The 22,465-nt window shown below is 48.7% G+C and overlaps 7 protein-coding genes across 7 annotated transcripts; 4 read left to right on the top strand and 3 right to left on the bottom strand.

Annotated features, from left to right (window-relative positions):
* Positions 1–6,109: 6,109 nt before the first annotated feature.
* On the bottom strand, positions 6,110–6,962 carry SETTUDRAFT_161986 (uncharacterized protein). Its single transcript, XM_008022326.1, has 2 exons — positions 6,875–6,962; positions 6,110–6,827 (listed from the first exon to the last, which is right to left on the bottom strand). Exons 1-2 carry the CDS (start codon positions 6,948–6,950, stop codon positions 6,154–6,156), a joined length of 750 nt encoding a protein of 249 aa, XP_008020517.1. The 5' UTR covers positions 6,951–6,962; the 3' UTR covers positions 6,110–6,153.
* A 271-nt stretch (positions 6,963–7,233) lies between these two features.
* Positions 7,234–10,621, top strand: SETTUDRAFT_29742 (uncharacterized protein; the record flags this gene model as incomplete). Its single annotated transcript, XM_008021958.1, has 3 exons — positions 7,234–7,391; positions 7,440–10,217; positions 10,270–10,621. 3 exons carry the CDS (start codon positions 7,234–7,236, stop codon positions 10,619–10,621), a joined length of 3,288 nt encoding a protein of 1,095 aa, XP_008020149.1.
* A 523-nt stretch (positions 10,622–11,144) lies between these two features.
* On the top strand, positions 11,145–12,235 carry SETTUDRAFT_132608 (uncharacterized protein; the record flags this gene model as incomplete). The annotated part of the gene is made up of 2 exons (XM_008022327.1): positions 11,145–11,760; positions 11,833–12,235. Exons 1-2 carry the CDS (start codon positions 11,354–11,356, stop codon positions 12,233–12,235), a joined length of 810 nt encoding a protein of 269 aa, XP_008020518.1. The 5' UTR covers positions 11,145–11,353.
* Positions 12,236–13,507: 1,272 nt separating this feature from the next.
* On the top strand, positions 13,508–14,963 carry SETTUDRAFT_152332 (uncharacterized protein; the record flags this gene model as incomplete). Its single annotated transcript, XM_008022328.1, has 3 exons — positions 13,508–13,801; positions 14,025–14,704; positions 14,921–14,963. 3 exons carry the CDS (start codon positions 13,508–13,510, stop codon positions 14,961–14,963), a joined length of 1,017 nt encoding a protein of 338 aa, XP_008020519.1.
* An 826-nt stretch (positions 14,964–15,789) lies between these two features.
* SETTUDRAFT_112783 (uncharacterized protein) lies at positions 15,790–16,975 on the bottom strand. The gene is made up of 2 exons (XM_008022329.1): positions 16,272–16,975; positions 15,790–16,134 (listed from the first exon to the last, which is right to left on the bottom strand). Exons 1-2 carry the CDS (start codon positions 16,964–16,966, stop codon positions 15,828–15,830), a joined length of 1,002 nt encoding a protein of 333 aa, XP_008020520.1. The 5' UTR covers positions 16,967–16,975; the 3' UTR covers positions 15,790–15,827.
* An 888-nt stretch (positions 16,976–17,863) lies between these two features.
* Positions 17,864–19,629, top strand: SETTUDRAFT_40360 (uncharacterized protein; the record flags this gene model as incomplete). Its single annotated transcript, XM_008022072.1, has 5 exons — positions 17,864–18,044; positions 18,098–18,757; positions 18,805–19,123; positions 19,174–19,249; positions 19,302–19,629. The coding sequence occupies 5 exons, from the start codon at positions 17,864–17,866 to the stop codon at positions 19,551–19,553; spliced, it is 1,488 nt and encodes a 495-aa protein (XP_008020263.1). The 3' UTR covers positions 19,554–19,629.
* A 438-nt stretch (positions 19,630–20,067) lies between these two features.
* On the bottom strand, positions 20,068–20,621 carry SETTUDRAFT_29747 (uncharacterized protein; the record flags this gene model as incomplete). Its single annotated transcript, XM_008021959.1, has 4 exons — positions 20,068–20,082; positions 20,139–20,201; positions 20,258–20,419; positions 20,475–20,621. The coding sequence occupies 4 exons, from the start codon at positions 20,619–20,621 to the stop codon at positions 20,068–20,070; spliced, it is 387 nt and encodes a 128-aa protein (XP_008020150.1).
* Positions 20,622–22,465: the final 1,844 nt, after the last annotated feature.

A 22,465-nucleotide genomic window follows, 5' to 3' on the forward strand; every position in this document is an offset into this window, starting at 1 on the left:
CGCAGCTTGGCCCGAGATTCCATCGAGGAGCTATCCAAAGGGCGTTCAGCCCGTTACAGGCATCTGCGCCCTGCCAACTTGCCCTAGGACTAATAGCATAATAGGCCGCAGAAGTAGGTACTTAAGTAGTAAATAATTGTCTAGGATTGTTAGACAATACAATTAGAAGAAGAAATCACAACAAGAAAAGTAGGTTAGGGTAGGTAGAGGTAAAGGTAAAGGTAAACACTTACTGCTAAGCTAGTGTGAATATAGAAGGACACGCCGCCCCCACTCTCTTCTTTGCTACCCTACGATTAATTTTGTATCTTACTCTATTAAGAACATGATTAAGAACTACCTAAATAATATAAATACTATAAGTAGTGCTAAAGATAAGGGGCGAGCCCTAACGCCTTTAGAATTAATTAATAAGGACCTGTAAACTCTAAACTACTAGCGCGCGCAGTTAGTAGGTCTAGAAGCATTAAAGACGCTAGGACTATTAAAGCTAATAAGTAACATAAAGATTAGTAGGTCTTTAGCAGCAATAGTACTATACACGTTACCTACGTCTCTTACTAAACTTTGTACGCGTTTCCCTAACTTCACTAACAATAAGATTAAGCTCTTAGTAATAGGACCCACTCTATTTAGCAACCTATAATAATAAGAATAATAGATATAGCAATTAAGGAATACAAGTTTACTATAGAAGAAGGTAATAATAGATAGCTAGATAGGTAACGCCACTATCTACTTTAACTAAGTTCTAGCTATGATCCTAAAGGCTAGGGCTATCTTTAAAGATATGCTAGAGGTAATAGCTAAATACAGAGGCAAGGCTAGGTTTAGAGAACAATACCTAATTCTAGGCACTACTAAGGATGTGCAGGAAAAGCGCGTTTAGGAAATCTTAAGCGCCCTAGAGAAGATTAAGAGATAGGAACTAGGTTTTATAGAAGAATATTTAGTTCTATACACCCTAAGCATTGCTCTTAGCTACTAAGGCATTATAGATATAGCAATCGCCCTTAGACGTATAGACTTAAAAGATATAGTAGAACTAGTTAATCTTAACTCTTACCTCTAAGCTACGTAGCCTAACATTAAGAAGAATTATTTTATTAATATAGGTGTAATGGGCGGGCCCAACGGGCCGAGCGTACGACTACTTACGCCATCCATAGCCAAAAAGGCAGTAACAAGACTTCAAGCTTCTTGAAGTCCAGGTAGTCGTATAGATATACTCGATCACACACACACTTTAGGCGTAGCCTCTTACAATAGGTAATTAGTCTAAGATTAAAATAGTGTATTAAGAACTATATAACTTTACTTAATAGAACCTTAATAATGCAAAGCTAGCGAGTATGTTACTAAAATAAGTAGTAGAGCTAAGGAAGATAGTAGCTAATATAGGTATTAGACTAAACGACCTTATATATAACCCTAAGAAGATAGTCCTAAACTGTTAAACTTGTAATAAGGATAGAAGCCTAAATTAACACTATAACTTCTAGATAGAGATCACTAATAACTTCTTAACTATAGGCAATATTACTCTACTACGTATAGTAGAGAATGTTAGTAATAAGGAACTCTAGAGCTAAGGCATAAAGCGTCACCTAAAGTGGCGCTTAATTATTCTACACGAAGCCTAAATCCGCATTAGCCCTAAACCTTCTTAGCCACTTGCTAGATTACTAAGTGCACCTTAGACACTATCTTAGTAGACTACTTTAGCAATATTAGAGATAGAGACTATCTACGCTAGTACCCTAGTAGCATAGAAGGTAGGTGCCCTTACTAAGAAGGCCTAAGAACTACACTATAGTTCTATAGGAACTACTTTCCTTAATCCACCTCTACTATAGAGCACACGTATAAGGACACGCAACTACCTATTAAACTAAGCAGCTACTAAGCAAATTAACTAAACACTAGATAATACTATAATTAACAATAACACTAAAATTAATAATGCTTTCTAAGAGGTAGTTAAGAAAGACTATTAATGTGCTAATAAAAGCTCTCTCTTTCTTACTATTGTGCGCTAACCTATAGATTAACACAAACCTCTAATAAACCCAGAGAGAGTTATCCTCTGTAATGCGTGGTACCAAGAATGCTGCGCTTAAGGAGGGAAGGTCCAGACAGTCCGCATATGCTACACCCACACTGTCGCTGCTACTAGGGGCATAGGCCTTATCACTAATAACCTTAACTAAGATCTAATAGTCTAGGCCCTCTTAGCTCTCTACATACTTAAGCCGCAATAGGGAAAAATTAAGTTAGATCCTCTCATAGGTAGTCTCTTCTTTAAGCACTACTACTAATACTAACAAGACAATAACCTAGCTAGCTACTACTACTGTCCTAAGCCCTGCGCATGTTTTAACAAGCTAGACTAAGAGAAAATTAGCAAAATAATAGGATAGAACTCACTCTATAGGTAATATAAGAAGAAAGGTTATATTGTAGTAAAGAGCTTCACATAGCTATAAGAGGAAGGTATTAGGCTATTAATTAATAAGAGCTTTGTAATGTACAACTACCACTAACGCTACATCTAAGAACAAGAGAACTTAGGATAGTCTTGTGTAATATACTACTCGCTAGTCTAATAGATTATCTGCGCTAATATTAAGTACTAGCTCTTTTATATAGTACTACGCTAGAAGCACACTCTAGTCTTATACCTATACGACACTAAGTTCGCAAAGCCTAGTGACAAGACGGCATTTACTTATATTAACTTAAACCTAACCTAGGCTATATAGGAGGATTTAGGAGTAGACATAATCTAAGGAAGCGTCTTAGTAGACAATAAAGATAATAAAAACTATACCTTAGTAATAGAAGGCTTCTATAAGTATATTTAAGAGTATATAGAGTAGAAAAAGGATAGAGGTATAAAGAAAGCTAGCATAGAAATCTAAGGTTAGAAAGATGTAGTTAACTAGCCTAGAGAGCTTAGGAAATAGTTTCCTAAAGTACAATAGAGACGCACACCTTATAAGAAAGAAGAAGCCTATATTACTAACCCCCTACTCCCACATAGCTCTATAGGGCTAGCTACTAAGAACTATTGTACAATTCTGCCTTAGTATATTACTATGCGCAATAGTGTGATAGAGGTACTAGCTATAGGAACCTATAAAGATATCTTTAAAGCTTATTTGACGCTTATAGCACCCCTAAGCTCTCTATCCAGCTACCTAAATAAGTATAGTAGAATTAATTAGGCTTTTTTAGCTAACGTTAAGTTTAACTTTAATTCTTATATCTAAAAGGCCTTAGTTAGACAAGCTTATTAAAATAATCTATTAGTGTAGAAAGAGTTCTAAGAGAAGATTATAGGTAGAATAGTAGAGTTAATCTAAGACTTTAATCTAGATACTAGAGATGCTATAATTAAATAGCTAAAACGCCTACTACTATTAATTACAAAGCTAGAATAAGATGCTTTTTGTGCTAACCCTATAGAAGGCATACTAGATTAATTGTTCTTTACAAATAATAGAGTATATCTAGATAAGGTAGGAGACTAGATTAAATAGGATAAGGACTTCTCTAAAGCTAACGCGATTGACTGTCTATAGATAGAACTCACGCTAGAACCTAATAAGAACTTAGCTGCGCAGGCTATAGGCCTCCTAATGTCTTAGTCTAGAAGGTTGTCCTTCTTAACTTATAATTTGCCTCCTAGCACACTAGCTTAGCGCTATTATAGCTCTAGTGTTAGTTCTAGTTTATTGTTACTACTATAATCGCTTTACTCTCCCTCTCTATTGCGCTAAGTCACTAGTCTAAGTGTGCAACTAAGGCGTAGTGGTTGACTAAGGAAAGGGGCATAGAAGTAAGGCACAGACGCTAGGTTAGGAGCGGAGAACCTAGCATCTGCATAGAAGCTATAGGGAAGACAAGATGGCTAGACGTAAGGGATAGGACAGATAGGGGTAGTGAACAAATTGCAACTAGGAAGGAACTAGAGGGTACTTTAGAGAGGGGTATTTAGTGTGTAGTAGAGGTAAGCTTAATAGGGCCAAGCTCTTAGGTTTAAAAGGTTTGTGCTAAGGCATAAGGTCACTATAACCTTTGTGCTAACTAAGCACTACTTACCTTTAAGAAGGAACATAAATTAATAGTTAAGTCTAGAGGAAAAATTAACTAACAATATCTCTTAGAAAAATCTCTTGCTTGAAGAACCAACTACATATATTTTACTCCCTCTCCCCTCTCCCATAGCCTATGGGAAGGGGAAGAACCTTTAGTTCTGTTCCCTCTACTGAGAATACATCGCAGTTCCACACAACACCTCTACAATACGTATCGCTGCTTGCAGCTCTTATGCTTATTTGCTATGTCTAAAGCCTCTTAAAGAGTAGCTACTTCCTTTCTTATAAGCGTTATCTTATATGATATTTACTAAGCCTCTTTACTTAGCTATATAACCTTCTTATTAAAAGAATTTATAAAAGACCTAAGGCGGTTTCTTACTCTCTATTAAATAAAAGTACTTTAAGCCTTAACCTTACGCGCATTGCGTAGTGTCTACGCCTGCTAGGTAGCTGTCCGTCGTAGTGATTGTATAGGTGTCTGCACTACTATATCAAGCTTAGATAGCATAGCCTATAGGTTGTATAGGACTAGACTAGCGCCTCTAAAGCTAGCTTAGATATTCTCCTTTGTAATAGACTGCTTAAAAGTAGTCTTAAAGGCTAGTAGGAAGGTCTCTTTGCTAATATAGTAGGTGTATTTACGTGCTAAGCCTAAAACAGTGTTGCTATACTTACGCTTTAACAGCGAGAAGTAGGCAACGTCAAGAGGCTATAATAGGTGAGACAAGTGCGTAGGCATGTAGAGAAGCATAATATTCTTCTCCTTACAAAGATCTTAGAAATTAATAGAGTAGTAGCTTTTATAGCTATTAATAATAAGTAGTTAATACCTACCTATAGTAGAGCTCTTTATATAGGTATTAAAGTGCTCTAACTAGGCAAGACTAAGCTAATTATTTATTTAGCTATTAGAACTAACTTTAAGAACTTAGTTAGCAGGCAAATTCTGAAACTAGATATTAATAAGCACCTTACCTACAAAGACAACAAAGGGTAGTATTTAGCAACCTAACGCGCCCACGCCTTAGATTATAGTAACCTACTTATAGTTGCCTAGCTATATCTGCTTTTTTTTCTATATCCTTCTAATACTATAATTAATAACTATAATAAAATCTTGCTTATTATAAAGCTAGTTTTGTTAAAGTTATAAATATTATTATCTATAACTAATACTCTACTTCTACCTTATCGCCTAGACTAAGTTAAACTAGCGCTAGATAGCTACTAGGTCCTTATAGGCGGCTTGCTAGTAATTATAAGAATAGCTCTAGCGCGTATAGAGCTTAGCAGTCTACCTAATAAAGTTATTAACCTAATTCTTACTAATACGGTTGCTACTACGCTTCTTTAATAGTTTATTAGCTATTGCTTAAACCTTAGCCTTTATAGGGGTAAATCTACACGCAGACTCTTTAAAAATACGTCTAATAAAAGCCTTCTCTTCTAACTTATTTAGGCGCTTTAAATTTAGTTTATAGTTACGTTAAAGGCGCTTTCTAGCCTATTATTTAGATATTATACTTTAAGGCACGTTATAGATAGAGGTAGCGCGTCTTTAGCTTTAAATACGTTATAATTAGATATTAAAAAAAGTAAGTTAAAGATCTAATTTAGAATAAGTTAATTAATAGTTATATTATTAAGACATAACGCGTTGTAGTATCAACGTCGACGCGCTGGTGGGGAGTGACCAACTCGCTTAGGTGACCGACTCGCTTATGAACCACGTTATTCTTTGTTGTTTGTTTGTTCTGTTTTGAATTTCTAGGATTTAAATATGCCGTGGGAGAGGACTGGATTATGTGTTTTTGAATTTTGGAGAGATGGACAATGGGAATTAGTAGTTCTCGTTTGATGGATAATTCATATGTACGGTGTTGTTGGTTTGGAAGATTGTTCATGAGGCGATTTCTGCAACATGATTGTCTATCTCAAAACATCAAGGGAAGGTCATATCATGTAGCAATTGCAAATATCTGTCCAAAATGAACCACCGAATCAATGTCATGTATTCATTGCCTTTGCCCAATTGTGAATAATTATACATTTACAGTGCCGCTGGCGATGCGCTCGCTGATGCAGTCTCAGCGGCCGGTAGTCTCGCAGCCGTCTGCTCCAACGGCTCCTTTCGCCTCGGCCTCCTCAGATCCTCCTCTGTGATGCCGTTCAAGCCGACTTTTGTAAGGCCCATGACGGGCGGATCGCCCTTCTTCACGAATTCATACAAGCCCGGAAGCTTGTTGCCCGCCAGCCTAAACGCATCCCTCACCACCTGCTCGTGCAAATCGCCCTTGATCTCGAAGATGATTTTGCTGACCGCCACCCTCGCAGTCCAGTGGTCAAAGCTACCCTTTCCCTTACCCATACGCACGTCGTTGCCAGAAGTGTACACACCAATGTTGGCCGAAATGCGCATGTACAGCCGGAACTTCATGCCTCGAAGGCGCTTCTTGATCGTCTCCTCGGCAATGCGCAGCTGGTGCGCGGAAATGCGCCGGTCGTGGTCCCGCATGCGAAGGCCGTAGTCGCCCCATACTACGGTTGTGCCGCGCATGCTGCCGCCCGTGGGTACGTGACATCTTCCCTTGCGGGACTTGCGGGATTCTCCAGCCTTGGGCGCAAGGTACGAGAGGCGCGAGGGCGTCGAGGAAAAGGGTCGGATAGCGGGTCTAGCGGTGGGAGCAGCGAACTGGCATCTTGGTAGACATGCCTTTTGCAGCACTGGAGGGGGTTTAGCGTTTGCCTGCAATTGAGGGGATGCAGCGTACCGGTCGGGCGTGGAGCTGAGAGACTCAATTGACTGAACTGAGCCAGCAGGCCCTGCGATATCCTCGGCGGCGGCATCGTGTTGTGGGGTGCTCGACGTCGTCTGCCAGTCGACGGCGTGTCGTTGGACCGTCAAGTTCTGGCGCCAAGCCTGTGGCTGCTGTGGCTTGGGTGGACCAAAGGGATCCCGCGCTGCGTAATTGCCTAGTGACCGCGCGAAGTCGCGTCTCTCACGTCAATTGCGTGTCGCCCACCAAACCACCCAACCCAGCACCTCGACCCCGCCTTTGGTGCAAAATTCGGCCTGCTAACGCGACAATTCAATGTTGGTGTGACCTGAAGTGTCTGCAACGTCAAAACAATGCCTGCCGATATTCGCAGCTTCTTTGGTGGCGGCCCCCCCAAGCCGAGCCAGGGCTCACAAAAGGATGAGCCGGCCCCAAAGAAGGCTGCACCCAAGAAAACAGGCCGCACAAGCAGGGTTGTAGAGGATTCGGATGACGATGAGGAAGAGCCAAAGTAAGTGAGATATCGTACTGATGTCATGTCCACGCTGACAGTGTGTAGGCCCAAGAAGGCAACACCCAAGAAGCCAGCCACGAAGAAAGTCAAGCGCGAACCAACGCCAGAGCCTGACCTCGAGGAAACCACTACATCTGCATTTTTCGGTAGCTCGAATAAGCCTAGACGAACCGAACCTGTGAAAAAGAAGGCCGCCGAGGCACCCAAAGCAACTCCCAAGAAGGCTGCCGCGAAGGCGTCCAAGACGGCTACGCCAGCATCCATTGGCAAGACGTCTGGCCGCGCAAAGAAGCCTGTCACATCATATGCTGAGAGGGATGACGAGGACGAGTTCCCCGATGACGACCTGGACGATGCGGCCGACATTTTCGAGGACAATATCAAAGGAAAGAGCAAGGACGACTACAAGGAGGCTTCCGAGAGCGAGGAGGAACTGCCCGTAAAGCTGCCCCACCGCGGAACGCCAAAGGCTCCTGCCAAGCAACAGAAAACCGTCAAAGAAGACGACGACTTTGATCCTGAAGATAAGGACGTGGATATGAAGGACCTGGACGCTGACGACGATTTTGTCGTGCCCGATGACGAGGAAGAGGCGCTTCAGAGCAAACTAAAGAAGACGTCAACCGCGACCAAGAAACGCAAATCCCCGGACCGAGACCAGGACGAGGAGGAAGAGGAGGAAGATAAACCCAAAAAGGCGCGTGCGAAGAAGGCTACTCCGGCGAAATCACCGGCAAAGAAGAAAGCGAAAAAGGAAGAGGTCGAGGACAGTGCTGATATCCAGGCCATCTACGACAGCATACCGACTGTGCGCGCTCCGACGCCCCCACCCAAAGACCCCAATGCAAAGTTCAATTGGCAGGCGAATGCGAACCGTGGTGATGCTGCACCTTTGCAAGGCTCATCCAGCGACATGCCAAAAGGCTCAGACACTTGCCTTGCTGGGCTGAGTTTCGTTTTTACAGGCGTGCTGCAGAAGTGGGGCCGGACTGAGAGTCAGGAGCTGGTCAAGCGTCACGGCGGCAAAGTGACGACCGCTCCCAGTAAAAAGACCAACTATGTTGTGCTGGGTACAGATGCCGGACCCGTCAAACTGAAAAAGATTCGCGATATGAACATCAAGACGATTGATGAAGATGGCCTGACGCAGCTCATTGAAAAGTTGACGGCAGCTGGTAACAAGGGTGACAGCAAAGCTCAAGCCGAGTATGCAGAAAAGCAGCGCAAAGAGCAGGAGAAGATTGAGAAGCAGGCTGCGGAACTCGAGGAGGAAGAGAAGAAACGCCAACAGGAATTGAAAGCTGCCGCTGCAGCGGCTAGAAACAAATCAGCCTCTGCGGCCGCTTCCTCTTCTCAAAGCGCAGGCCCGGAGGTGGACTCTCGCCTGTGGACTACAAAGTATGCGCCTTCATCACTCGGCCAGATTTGCGGAAATAAGGCGTCGGTCGAGAAGTTGCAACGATGGCTGCAGGCTTTCCCCAAGTGTGTCAAGACTGGCTTCAAGCTTGCTGGCAAAGACGGCAGCGGAGTCTTCCGTGCTGTCATGATTCACGGACCACCTGGCATTGGCAAGACTACTGCAGCCCATCTCGTTGCGAAGCTTGAAGGTTACGACATCGTCGAGAGGAACGCCAGTGATACCCGAAGCAAGAAGCTCATTGAAGAGGGCTTGCGTGGGGTGCTCAGTACCAACTCGCTCAACGGTTACTTTGCTGGAGATGGAAAGAAGGTCGAAGACTCCAAGAAGAAGCTTGTCCTGATCATGGATGAGGTCGATGGCATGTCAGCAGGTGACCGTGGTGGTGTTGGTGCACTGGCAGCTGTGTGCAAGAAGACTGAAGTGCCTATGATTCTCATTTGCAACGACAGGAGACAGCCCAAGATGAAGCCGTTCGATTACGTGACATACGACCTTCCCTTCCGACGCCCTACCGTGGAGCAGATACGATCACGCATCATGACTATTGCATTCCGCGAAGGCCTCAAGATGCCCACACCGGTTGTCAATGCTCTGATAGAAGGTAGCCATTCGGATATCCGTCAAGTCGTCAACATGTTATCCACTGCGAAAACGGATCAAACAGCCATGGACTTTGACAAGGGCAAGGAAATGTCGAAGAATTGGGAGAAGCATGTCGTGTTGAAGCCGTGGGACATTACACAGAAGATTCTCGGTGGCGGCATGTTTGCTTCGAGCAGCAAGGCGACTCTCAACGAAAAGATTGAGCTCTACTTCAATGATCACGAGTTCAGCCCTTTGATGCTCCAGGAAAACTATCTCGGCACCAATCCCATGCAATCGCTCAGCTATTCTGGCAGAGAAAAGAACCTCAAAAATCTTGAGCTCCTTTCGCAGGCAGCGGACAGCATCAGCGATGGCGATCTGGTTGACCGGATGATTCACGGCTCGCAGCAACAGTGGAGCTTGATGCCAACACATGCAGTTTTTAGTTTTGTGCGGCCTGCAAGCTTCGTGGCTGGCAGCACTGCTGGTAACCAGACACGCTTCACCTCGTGGCTGGGCAAGAACAGTACTAGCAACAAGCTCAGTCGAATGATCAAGGAAATCCAGGCGCATATGCGACTGCGGTCTTCTGGGGACCGGCACGAGGTTCGTCAGCAATACATCCCGATACTCTGGACCGAGCTTGTGCAGAAGCTGCAGAAGGAGGGTAAAGAGGCGGTCCCGGAAATCATCGAGTTGATGGACAGCTACTACCTTACCAAGGACGACTTTGACGCCATCATGGAACTGGGTGTCGGCCCCATGGACCAGGAAAAGGTCAAGATCGACACACAGGCCAAGTCTACCTTTACACGACTGTAAGTCAAGGCGCGAACTCTATGCTGGAGTGCACAGCTAATTTTATCCCAGATACAACCAACAGTCACACCCACTTCCGTTCATGAAAGCTTCATCGGTGACGGCGCCGAAGAAACAAGCAAAGGAAAAGCCAGACTTGGAAGAAGCAATCGACGAGTCGGATGAGGGTGAAGTGATTGAAGAAGCCAAGGACGAGGATGATGAGGACATTGATCTGTCAAAGGACAAGTACGTCAAACAGCCCAAGAAGAAGGCTGCGCCCAAGAAAGCAGCTGCAGCGAAGAAAGGGGGGAAGAAGAAGGCCAAGGACGAGGACAGCGAGGATGACGAAGAGGAGGAGGTGGTCAAGCCCAAGGGAAAGGGAAAGGCCAAGGCGAAAGCACCGGCAAAGGGAAAAAAGTAGTCGGGGGCTGTGTATAACAGGGGGGTCTCGGTGGGGGTTCTGCGAGGTCTTATGTTGGTCGCCTATCTTTTGTTTCTCAGATGGGCGTACTTTAGCGGGCGCAGGTGTACGTGGCGTGGTTTGTAGTCACCCGATAATGCAATTCGATATATGGTTATCGTATGGATGCCCGCACACGCTCATGACTAGCTGGCTGTGCCCCGCGAAGGCAGCCTCTTCTCATTCGTCCAGGCGAACGGCACCGGAGACGGATCGACACACTGACACGGCTAGCGACCACACCACCGGCACGCAGTCAAGCAATGCTGGATGATGCCAATCTGGGCCAAGAGGACTTGGTGTTTGCGAGGCTCTCTCTGCATGCATCCACGACGGTGCAACGGGCGTCTGACAGGCTGCGCCACCAGCTCGCGTATGGCTAGGGCGCTTTGCCCCGCTCTTGCCCTGCATCCGTCCTACGTCAACACATCAACGCCCACCCAAGAATTCAAAGTTTTGCCCTGAATCCTTTGCGCCCCAGCATCCGCCTGCGAGCTCCCGGCCGACCGCGCCATCACGATTCTTGTATCCACTGCCTACCCGGTGCTACTTTTGCTCGCCTTCACCATTTTCTGGCTCGGCAGCCGTGCTCCCCCGCACCCGTTGGATTCGGCCATCCCGGAGCGGTTTCTGCTCGCGGCACACGCTACCATTGCACGCCCGGTGGCCAGCTTGTTTCCTCGCTTCTGGAGCATGGAGAGTAACATCTCGGCTGCGCGAGCAGCCCGGCGGTTCCTCGATGATCGCATTCGCAACGACTGGACATATCCGGAGGTGCCGGCGGCATGGTCAGCCTCGGACGAAGAAGTGCGCGATGCCGTCGACTTTCGCGAACGGTACTACGGCGAGTCTGAGTCTGGTGACTCGGACAATGAAGACCAAGGAGCCAGTCCCTACAAATTCGACAGTCCGGAGAGCATCGGGGACACGGTGGCGCACACGCGCGAGGCGCGCAAGAGACGGCGTAGGCAGCGGCTAGAGCAGGAGATGAAGGAAAACGAGGGCCTGCGCATCTGGGTAGAGCAGAGGGACGCGTGGACAGGCGCAGCGAGCGTAAAGAAATATGGTACACACCGGCAGCGACAGGCCGACTGCCCACCGTCTGCAGCAGGCTACTCCTCCGAGGAGCCTGTTATGACGCCTCCGGGTTCCGAATCACATTCCATTGCCAGCGCCACCCCCGACATGGCCGATCTTGTTCCCGTTGCGCCTCGTCTGCTCAATCAAAATCCCATCCGTGCCTCTATCACCCCCAAAGCGTATTCCGACATCTACCAGAAAATTGTCGTCTCGTCGCGCACACCCTCGGTACCCATTAATCTCGCAGATATGACCAAGGCCTTAGTGCAGGGCTGGAAGGACAGCGATGAATGGCCTCCGAGGGTTGCGCCTGTAGACCCACTTGCCGGCAAAAAGCGTACCGTCCCCAGCACAACGTCAAACACACATCATGGGGGCTTTATCGCAAGACACCCTCATCTTGAAAAGGGCGTCGACGGCATGAGGCGAATATTACATCTCAACGGGCATCATGACCATGACAATGAGCACGCTCAAGGGGGAAAGGAGGGCTGAGAATTAGTCATGACCGCATCGGTGTCTGGTGTGCCACGACGCTAACGAGCAACAAACTATTGAGGAAAAATTCCCTTTCCGGCTCACCGTAATGGGCAACGAGTCTTGCTCACGCGAGTGGATGCATATGTTTCACGACCTAGCCATACCTCTTATTGGCGTGGGAAGACGTCACTTCCGTGCGACTTGTTGAGCATTGGCAATCCTACGGCAGGTATCATGCTCTAGACTGGGTCTTCAGCACAAGGCCGCGGATCTCCGTCTGGAGCGGCTGGTCCGGATCAAGATGGAACAGTGGCAGCAGATTATGTTTAATGCGTTCAGTAGTGGGGATCGATGTTTGAGCACCACCAGTATGCACTTGGTGTTTGGTGCAGGAATCTTTGGAATCTCAAGTGTGTTGGGAAACATGGCGGAATCGTGTGTATTACGAAGAAAGAAAAAAAGGTCATGCCATATCCCCTGTTCAACCATATATCATAATCCACGAATGAAAGCAAGGTGGCGACGACGGCAGTGTGCATTTGTGGAGAAAAGCACTTGGCTAGCGCTGGCCTGGTTATCTATCGGGTCCCCAGACAGCGGTGACGATTGGTGACATGGCACGACTTTGGTGCCATGTTGACCAGACAAGACTTAATTGAAGGGATACCACACGTATAACGCAACGGCAGACATGGTGTACGACGACATAGACCTCCCGACATCACCCTTTTAGCCAATACTCACAGCTTGCAAACTGGCAGCCAAGCATGATCGTCCATGACCTTGCCTCAAGCGTTGGCACTTGCACTAGGCACCGCCCGTTCCGCAGGAGCTCCATACCGACGGGTTTCGTTGTGTCGCGCAAAAGCTCGGGCTGTCGGCTGCTGCACCGACGTGAAGGCAATCCTTTTGATAACCCGATTGCGGGGCTGGCCAAGCGCAGCATTGGCCTGGAAGGGGATGGATGTACAGGCAATCTAAGTCGTTTTGTAGCGGTCCATAATTCTTGTTTTTTTGTTTCTTTCGGGCCCGTCGAGAACCGAAAGGCCGACGACGGGAGACAGTCGGTAGCCCTGTTTGTGGCTGCTGTTGAGGCAACGCTGATGATGGATGGATGGATGGATGCTACGACGGACGGCGACGTTTATCCGGGTGTCGTGGGAGATAAATATCCAGAGGTGTTCCTGCTGTGGACTTTTTTTGTTGCAGTGCTCAGTGCGTGCTGAGATACAGACCGTCTCTTGCTCCCCTTTCTTGATACGCGTTTTTCCTGACAACTCTTTCACCATGCCGGGTACCATTCAGACGCAGCAAACTGCTCCTGAGGCGCCACAATGCCGCGGAATCTACCATCTTACCCACCCGCGCTCGGCATCCAATCTCTTTCAAACCATGATGGCCAAGCAGCCTGGCTTCGAGGCCTCAAGCTACAAACTTTTTGAGGCTGGAGTCAGGATCTTCTTTGATGTCGAAAAAGGGCCGTTGAGTACATGGCCCGAGGAGGAGAGGAAGGAATTGCAGGAGAATTTCCAGAAGGCGTTTGACGAGATGCAGGACGAGATGGAAGAAGCCGAGAAGAAGGTAAGTCTACATGTACCTTTCGATACTGCAGGAGATGCGCATGTTGAAAGAGGTGAGGTCGAGATTGTGTGGAGCGATGCATTGTACCCCTGTGGGCTCTGGTGCAATCTCACGTGGGGATTGCGTGCTCAGCCGCCCGCCGCCCGGAACGAGCCGCCTACGTTGACCAACAAAAAAAAAAGAGGAAAAGAAAACCCTCCGCTGACTCGGTGTATTACATTAGGGAAAGCGAGTCCTGTTCAAGGAGCACGCGACGTACATGTGCGCGACGGACAAACTGATGCGCCGCGTCTACGAAGATGACGAGACAGAGCCCATGATCCTGCGGCAGCGCGGCGCCAGTCTCAAGGCCGCCTACACCAACCCGACGTCGCTCCCGGACGATTTTCTGCTGTCGCTGCAGCCCATCTTCCAGATCCGCAACCCGGTGCTCATGTTCCCGTCGCTGGTGCGCGCGCAGACCGACATGAAGATGGGCGGCGCGCGGTCGGCACTGGCCAAGATCGGGCTGACGCTGGAGCCGCAGCGCGCGCTTTACGACTGGTATCTGGAGCGGTCGCGCGACACAAATATCATTCCGCGCGTTATTGATGCTGACGACGTCATGAATGAGCCGGAGACGGTGCGCCGCTTGTGTCTGCAGACGGGGCTTGATCCCGATGCCGTGGTGTATGAGTGGGAGACGCGCCACTATGACAATCCGCTCAAGGCGCGCTTCTTCTCGACTATTGGCAGTAGCAGGGGCATTATCCCGGGGCTGGATGCCAAGGGCAAGAGTGTGCAGACGGAGATGGAGAAGTGGGTCAAGGAGTTTGGACAGGAGGATGCGGATGGACTGGCAAAGCGTGTGCGTGATGCTATGCCCGATTATGAGTATTTGTATAGTCGCAGGACAGTGGCGGAGTAGGAGCTGCGTTGCTGCGGGGAAGCCATCATTTGGAGTGGGATAGGCTCGGTGTGTCTGCTTGCATGGGTTGTGCACTTGATGCTGAAGCTGCTTTGCTTCCAATCCATATACGATACATGTAGTTGTCTCCAGGATAATGGGTGTCAGGTGATTATAACCGTTGCTCAACACCTACTCCATTGCTACGCTAGATTGTAGATGTAGAAAGATAGCTACGCAAGAGGTACTATGGTCACGGAAGCACTTGCTTACTGAGCCATTTTCAGTAACGCAGAATACGTTTCGCCGTGGAGTGTACAAAAGCCGAGTGAAACAGTCACGTGCGATGCTACTCAGATACGTAATAACATCAGGGTTCCGGGCCCTTAAAAACCTTCTAGAACAGAGATCAAGAGCGGGAATCGGCTTGGCAAAGCAATTGGAGACACGGCGGGCTTGGACTTCCCGCGCTTTGCCTTGGGCTTGCGTGTGAGTGTGAGTGGGACTGCATATCCTTTTCGCCGAGGATGCGGGACACACATGGCAGCGGATGCCGGTACTAACGTTGGTGCTAATGCATGGAACAAGGATGCATGTTTGGTGAGGCATTTCTTCTGGCCTGACGTTCATGTAGGTGTAGAAGTGTTGAATGCACGGCACTTGGCGATATCCTGCTTCTACCAGAATGTTGCATGGTGCCGAAACATGCACTTTGCAGCTGGACGTCATTTACATACGTACACCTATATCCCAGCCCTACACCAATAACTCCCTCGGCGCTTGCCCCTCACTTCGTTATCAGAGTACATTCCAAAGCCTTATCAGGCAACATGTGAATAGCGGCTCGATTGGGTTTAAGACTCGTTTTTTTGTTGCATTTGTAAAAGTAATCGTCATACATTTTGTTGTTCCATGATGAGATCATCGACTCCAGGCTCCAAAAGGGAAGTACGTCCGGCTTATCAAGCGGCCAGGGGGTCTCACAAGTTATACTTACATAAGGGCGAAATCTTGTTCAAAAACGATAACAACCAAACCGTGGCGCCAGCCCCCCCCCCTCCCGCAGCGATCCGAACTCGGAAAATAACAAGCAAAACGCGGGCGTGCGAAAGCTAAGACGGGGTCGCTTCCCCCCTTTCTTCAAAGGCCCAACAGCGCGCCTTTGCGCGACTTGTTCAGTTGCACTCTCCACAGTTTGTTCTCATTCAGCAGGAATATCTGGCCGTTCCGGCCAAAGCAGAAGTTGGCCACGCCGCCGTCAATGAGGATTTTGGCCAGCAAAACACCGCCCGGAGACCAGATGTTGAGGCCGTCGCCGCAGCCGCTATACACGTTGCCCTCGGTATCGCACTTGATGCCATCGGGGATGCCCTTGTCGGCCATGGCGAATAGTCGACGGTTGACCAGGAAGGGCTGGCCAGAGTACGTGTTCACGTCGAATGCGTATCTACGGCGGCGCAAAACGTGTTAGCATGGTTGGTCAGGACGGGGTGAGAGCAGCAGACGGGTGAGGAGGTAAGTTGTGGGGCCGATGGCGCAATCTCTCGGCAGTCCGCAAAGGAAAAGGAAGAGTGCAGTACATACATGTGCGATGCTCGCATCTCGTCTGTCGAGCCATCCCCGTGGATCCAGTCGGTGTCGGTAATGTATACAATCTTCTCGTCGGGGCTGAAGCAGATGCCGTTGGGCCTGCCGAATCCATCTGCCATGGCGCGAATGCCACGGGTTGCTGGGTCGAAGCGGTAGACCTGGTTGGGCAGCCGAGGGCGAGGGCGTATGCCTTGCTCCCAGCCGTAGATGGGGTCTGTGAACCATATCGAGCCGTCCGAGTGCACGACGACGTCGTTGGGCGAGTTGAAGGGGCGGCCGTGGAAGGAGGAGACGAGCAGCTCGGCCTCGTAGTTGTTTGTGGTGCAGTCTGGCCTCGACCGCATGAAGACTATGCCTCCGGGCTGGTCGAGGGTGCCCTGGGCACAGAACAGCACGCCGTCTCTGTAGTTTACACCACCGTTGGGCAAGAGGACATTCTTTGCATCAATCTCCCAGTGCTGTGCATCGGTGCTGTGGGGTTCGGACGGCAGCCCGACTCGCGAGATAAGAACGTGGGACTGGCCCGTCACTGGGTGGGCGTACTGGTTACTGGTGATGAAGAGACAGTTGTCCTCGGGTATGAAGACGCCAGCCTCGTGGGCAAAGGGGCGCTCATCATCTTCCAGCAGCAGGTCGAGCTTGGGCTCAGGGCCAAAGATCTCGTGTGCTGCTTCATCGTGAATCTGCATCCACGAGGGCGTGGGAGCCATTACTGCAGACATTGGAGATGCGCTAAATATGTCAGACCAGGCGGTGTCCAATTGGGTTCGGCCGCTCGTTATACATAAGTACCCTGGGCAGGCGAGACTAAGTGGTGATTGTCATAGTGCTTATAACAAGTAAGCCGCCGACTGAAGCAGCCTCCGATCGGTCTTTGAAGTGACATAGGTGTACATACTCTTTGCTGGCACGGCGACTGAAGCACTCGCCGAAAGCCTGATTTTTGAGTCCCGGTCCGACGCGGCTTTTGAACTGGCTGAGCGTCGACAGCTGTGATACGCTACGCTAGGGTGTGCTCGGTGTTTCGGTCCTGTGTCGGCCCAACTCTTGAGTTAAATAAGCAGACCTCACTGCTTGACTGGCTGACACCACCAAAAGGCGGAGCTATATCTCACCGAACCTAAGACGGCGAGTGAGGTGACTGGGCGTGTGCTTTTGGAGCCAGCTGCATCCACGTGAGCATCATGGACTGAAGGCTTCTAGACGATGCCTACACCCCCCCCCTCCCTCCTCTTGGCGTGAGCGATATCCAATCCTTCCACTACCCAAGCACATCGGCCGTTTCCCTGCCCAGAATCGCTCGGCTCGTGGCAAGTGGATTCAACTCCAACTTTATCCTAGCTGTTAAGAACCAAATCCCGCGGGTTATGCATCGCGAGCCGGCCCCATGGGGTTGAAGCCCCGCACAAAGGTAAGCCACAATCAGATTGAGCGTTTGGAAGGCCCGTATGCAAAGCGGAAAAAAAAAGTATATATGACCGACGAAAATGCCCGCAAGGGTGCCCCATTGACATATATTTTCCCACGGTTGGACTGACCGCGTCGACACACACCGCGTCGACACCACAAGTCGCGACCTCTTCACCATGCCGCAACTCAAGGGTCGAGCTCTTTTGCTCACCATCAGTCTTCTCACCTCTCTGGGGTTCATGTTAATTGGTTACGACAATGGTCTCATGGGAGGACTGGTTGGTGCGCCGGCATTCAACAAGACGTTTGACCACCCGTCTTCGGACATGATCGGAACCATTGTGGCCATCTTCGAAAGTGAGTAACTGCAGCGTCAGCGCAACAGCAGCCATAGTAACATGGGAATGCAGTCGGTTGCTTCGTCGGTGCCATGGCTACAGCAGTATTTGGCGAGAAGTTTGGTCGTCGCAAGAGCGTGGCCACGGGCGCTGTCATCAGCATACTCGGCGCGATTCTGCAAGCTACCGCATACGGCCGAGCGCATCTCATTGTCGGCCGGATTGTCTCTGGAGTCGGTCTGGGTATAATCAACTCGACAGTGCCCGTCATGCAAGCCGAGTTCAGCCCCAAGGCAAGCCGTGGCATTTTCGTCTGTGCACAGCTCTCGACTTTGAATTTCGGCATCTTCCTCGTCTACTGGATCGACTACGGCTTCGTGAACCACACTGGCAGCTATGCGTGGCGAATCCCCACCATTCTGCAGTGCATTATCCTCTTCGCCATTCTCTTCCTCTTGCTTCTTATTCCTGAGACGCCCCGATGGCTCGCATCGCATGACCGCCCCGAGGAGTGTTTGAAGGTGTTGGCGCGCGTCGCAGATTTGCCTGAGGATGATGCTGAGATCCAGAGACTGCACACTGTCATCACCGAAACCGTCGCATTTGAGGCATCGCGACAGGCAGGATGGGGGGACATCTTCAAGAGCGACCCTATCAAGTCGCGAAGACGCTTCTTGATTGCTTGCGGTATCCAAATGTTCCAACAACTTGGTGGCATCAACGCAATCATCTGTAAGTGAGATGCCGTGAATCTGGTGATGCTGTGCTGATGGATGCAGACTATTCGGGTACTCTCTTCCAAAAGAGCATTGGATTCAGCACACACATGTCTGCCCTGATGAGCGGCTTCCTTCAGACTTGGTTCTTCGTCGCATCATTCATTCCCTGGTTCCTGATCGACAGGGTCGGCCGAAGGCCCCTCCTGCTTTCTATGATTAGTCTTATGGCTGCTGTCATGGCAGTACAGGCTGCTCTCATCTATCAGGTCCAGTTCAAGACTGCTTCGTCTCACGGCGCGGGTATCGCAGCCGCTGCTATGCTTTTCGTCTTCCAAGGTGCTTTCACCATTGGTTTCCAAGCCACCGTTTGGGTTTACCCGTGAGTGCTCTTCTCAATAATAAACCCCGTACGAGACTAACGCATAGCAGGTCTGAGATTCTTCCTCTCCGTCTGCGCCAGCGCGGTTCGGCTATCTCGACGGCAGCCAACTGGATTTGCAACTACGTAAGTTTGTGCCTTTCTTGTACAACACAACACTTGAGCTAATTTTCGCCAGATCATTGTACAAATCACACCCCGTTCTATCAGCAACATCGGATGGCGCACTTACATTATTTTTGCCGTGTTGAACGGTTTGTGGGTGCCAATCATCTACTTGTTCTTCCCTGAAACCAAGGGCCTGGAGCTGGAAGATGTCGACCGTCTTTTCTCTGGGGAGAGCCACAGCGATTTGATAGACGAAGAGGGAGATGAGGAGCACGTTCCCAAGGTAATTGTGGAGCGTCTGGAGAACTCCGGGCATAAATAAGCAACTTGGCTGTAGAAAGCATGGCTTTACGCTTGCTCTACGACATATCTCCTAGCAAGTCGAGATGTGTGATCATTCTGATCCAAAGGGTACTTGTTGCTTGGATGCATGTCAATTCGGTTTCATATCTAAGTGAAACGAACAATCAGCATCTAAACAGAGCTTCCCTCCGAGCTTCCAGCTTTACGATGGAATGACACAATAACACTATGTTGGGAAATCTGCCATGCCGCGTTGACGTCACGAGTGAAACATGAATCGAGTGAAATAGAGACTAAGAACATGGGAGGATTACTACTCTAGTCATTCGCGCAGGAGATTGATCAAGGGCGTGGGTTTGCAGTACGAAAATAACTATTCAGAGATGAGGATTTAAGAGTAATATATCTTTATTGGTTTTAGTCTGACTTATATCTAGGAACCAGCCAATAAAAGCAGTCCAATCTCAAAGACTATATCACTATCACCAGATCCCTACGACTTGTCATGCTGGTAGTAGATCTAGCGGAAGCATCTAGCACTTGCCCTTCTGCACGAGGAGTTAGTATCTAGCCAAGCAAAACCGTGTATTTGATTGTGACTTACGCAAACCTTGAGGCACTCAAGCTGGTCAAGGGCAAGGACAGTCGAGTTGCAGGTGACATCGCACTAGATTTCAATGTCAACAAAGCTGATTATATGCGATTAGCTTTGGTGAGGCTCACAGCAGCATCGCAGACTGACTTTCCAATGCTACGCTCGGCGAGATCATCGGTATCATCCTCCTCATCAGCAACATCTTCCTCTTCCTCAGCACGGGCCTTGAGAGGGGGAAGATCGCAGGCAGCCGTGCAAAGCTTCTGGGCAACACCGAGAGTTGCGACAGTCTGGAAGACACTCTAGTTAGTCTCATGTTTGAATCTCAAGCTGTGTGTTGCTTACGCAGGTAGCCTTGCAGGCATCCTGGCAGACCTGGAGCGCAGTGCCAGTCAAGGTACCACAGCTACGCTTAGCAAGCATTTCCGCGCCAGGCGCAGCCGACACGGTGAAAGCAGCGCAGAAGAGAAGAGCGATAGTGGAGAACTGCATTTTGAAAGATTGTTTGGTGGGTTTTTTCTTGTTTAAAAAAAAGAGTGAAGTAAGTGATTAAAAGTGGTGAGTAGAGAATGTAAAGTGAAGTGAAGCTGATGAGTTGATGATGCCAGATGATGATTCTTTCACCGTGAAGCAGACGGCATATATATACTTTTTCCAGAGGCGCACAGCATGATGTTGGTGCACTGTGTTGGGGTTAGCTTGGAGGATGTTGCCCATGAGTATCGTACTACGTTCAGTTCGTCTAGCAAGAACCAAAACTCATGGAAGCACCGTAGATATGCCGTCGAAATTGATAACCACAGGGTATAATCATGCATTCAAGTCATGTAGCCACACTAGAGGCACAGTGTCGGTCTCTGCATCTTGAATGTCTTCTTGTAGACACGACTAATTACAACACCCAGATGTACATACCTAATGACTTTGCTCAGTATACAGAGTATTTTGCATCTTGTAGGCAGAAAATTCCAATTCCAATTCCATATTTCGATATAGTCAGCTAGAGACTAACCTTTTCGGGGTGTGTCCAATCCGTCCAAGCCTTGCAATGGCACCGTCCATGCACCAAGGCGACAAAATACGAAACTGCCGACATGACGCTAGTAGCGCTGTCAAACCTGTCAGGCCATACAGCACAGCGGAGTTCCAAAGCGTCTCCAGGTGTTTTCCGGTTGATAATCAGTTCCTTCTAGATGCACCCCCACTTTGCTTGCCCCACGCCAGCGCTGATCAAGGCCTTCCAGTGTGATTATCACCATGTTGCTAGATGCAATCTCCACAGGACCAAATTCTTCCAGCAGTTTACAATGTACATTAGAAAGCGCATGCCATTGACATGGAGTCATGCGAGTCTCAGTCCAGTATGCGTTATAAGCCGGCGGCAGTTCTGTGCTGCTTTTCCGATGAGTCTGTCATTTAGCCTTGCGTGCGTCACCGTCTATCATGGCCCTTGACCGAGTACAGAAACGAGTGCGCTATGCTAGAGCCAAAAGATGCCCACTTTGCATGATGCTAGAAGCAAACGCGGATACTGCAAACTACAAAGGCGGACATGTGGATGGCTTGAGTCGCACGCTGGAACAGGGCTGGTTTCAGCTCGACCACATGTATCCTCGTTGTATAGCTACGCACTTGATATCACACTTGCCGCACGTTCCACACTTGGAATAAATCCACCTGTGGGATTTCTTTGTACGAGCATAATGTTTGGGATGCACGCGACGTGGGTGTGCCATGGTGCTTACCTGTGATCCTAAACAACTAGCTACGAATGCGTGTCGCTTTGCGAGGTGCGGAGATGCGGAGATGCGGAGATGCGGAGATGCGGAGAAAGCTTCATCACATTCTCTATGATGTTGGCATGGCAGACCTACGCTCTTGGAACAAATGGCTCGTATACATGAAATTGCGGGCTCAGAGGTACCAACGGACTCCCTGAAAGATTGATATACCCGTCATAAATAAGCTATGTGTTAAGCCTCTTGGCGGGAATCTTATTTCGTTAATCAGTTAGCGCAATGAACAACACATGGGGTTGGCCGCCGCCTGAAACCTCGAGAGTCAGTCGGAGAAAGGTGGCTCATGAGGACAAGCCTCAGCATTCCGCCAAGCACCACGACACCCTGCTATAGCTTGGCGATACTTGTAAAGTTGCCGTGTAGCCGGTGCGACCAGTCGTGTTCGCTGCCGTACGGGCGGTTTAATTAAGTTGGGCTGTCTAAAGCGTTACATGGTACGAGAGGCTTGTTTCAGGGACTGCCTGATTTTTGAAACCTGAGGACCCCTTCAGGTAGCTGAACCCAGTCAGTAGAAACTAGCTTCTTTCAAGGCTACTT

This window comes from Exserohilum turcica (assembly GCF_000359705.1).
Source record: "Exserohilum turcica Et28A unplaced genomic scaffold SETTUscaffold_1, whole genome shotgun sequence".
Taxonomy (NCBI): Eukaryota; Fungi; Ascomycota; class Dothideomycetes; order Pleosporales; family Pleosporaceae; genus Exserohilum; species Exserohilum turcicum.

Excerpts from the sequence above, each read along its gene's own strand:
- SETTUDRAFT_112783 (XM_008022329.1), bottom strand. The coding sequence starts at position 16,966 with ATGCAGATTCACGATGAAGCAGCACACGAGATCTTTGGCCCTGAGCCC. Across the intron at positions 16,135-16,271 it reads GAGATGCGAGCATCGCACAT|ATACGCATTCGACGTGAACA; the intron begins GTATGTACTGCA and ends GCGCCGCCGTAG.
- SETTUDRAFT_161986 (XM_008022326.1), bottom strand. The coding sequence starts at position 6,950 with ATGCCGCCGCCGAGGATATCGCAGGGCCTGCTGGCTCAGTTCAGTCAA. Across the intron at positions 6,828-6,874 it reads CTCAGCTCCACGCCCGACCG|TGCTGCAAAAGGCATGTCTA; the intron begins GTACGCTGCATC and ends AACCCCCTCCAG.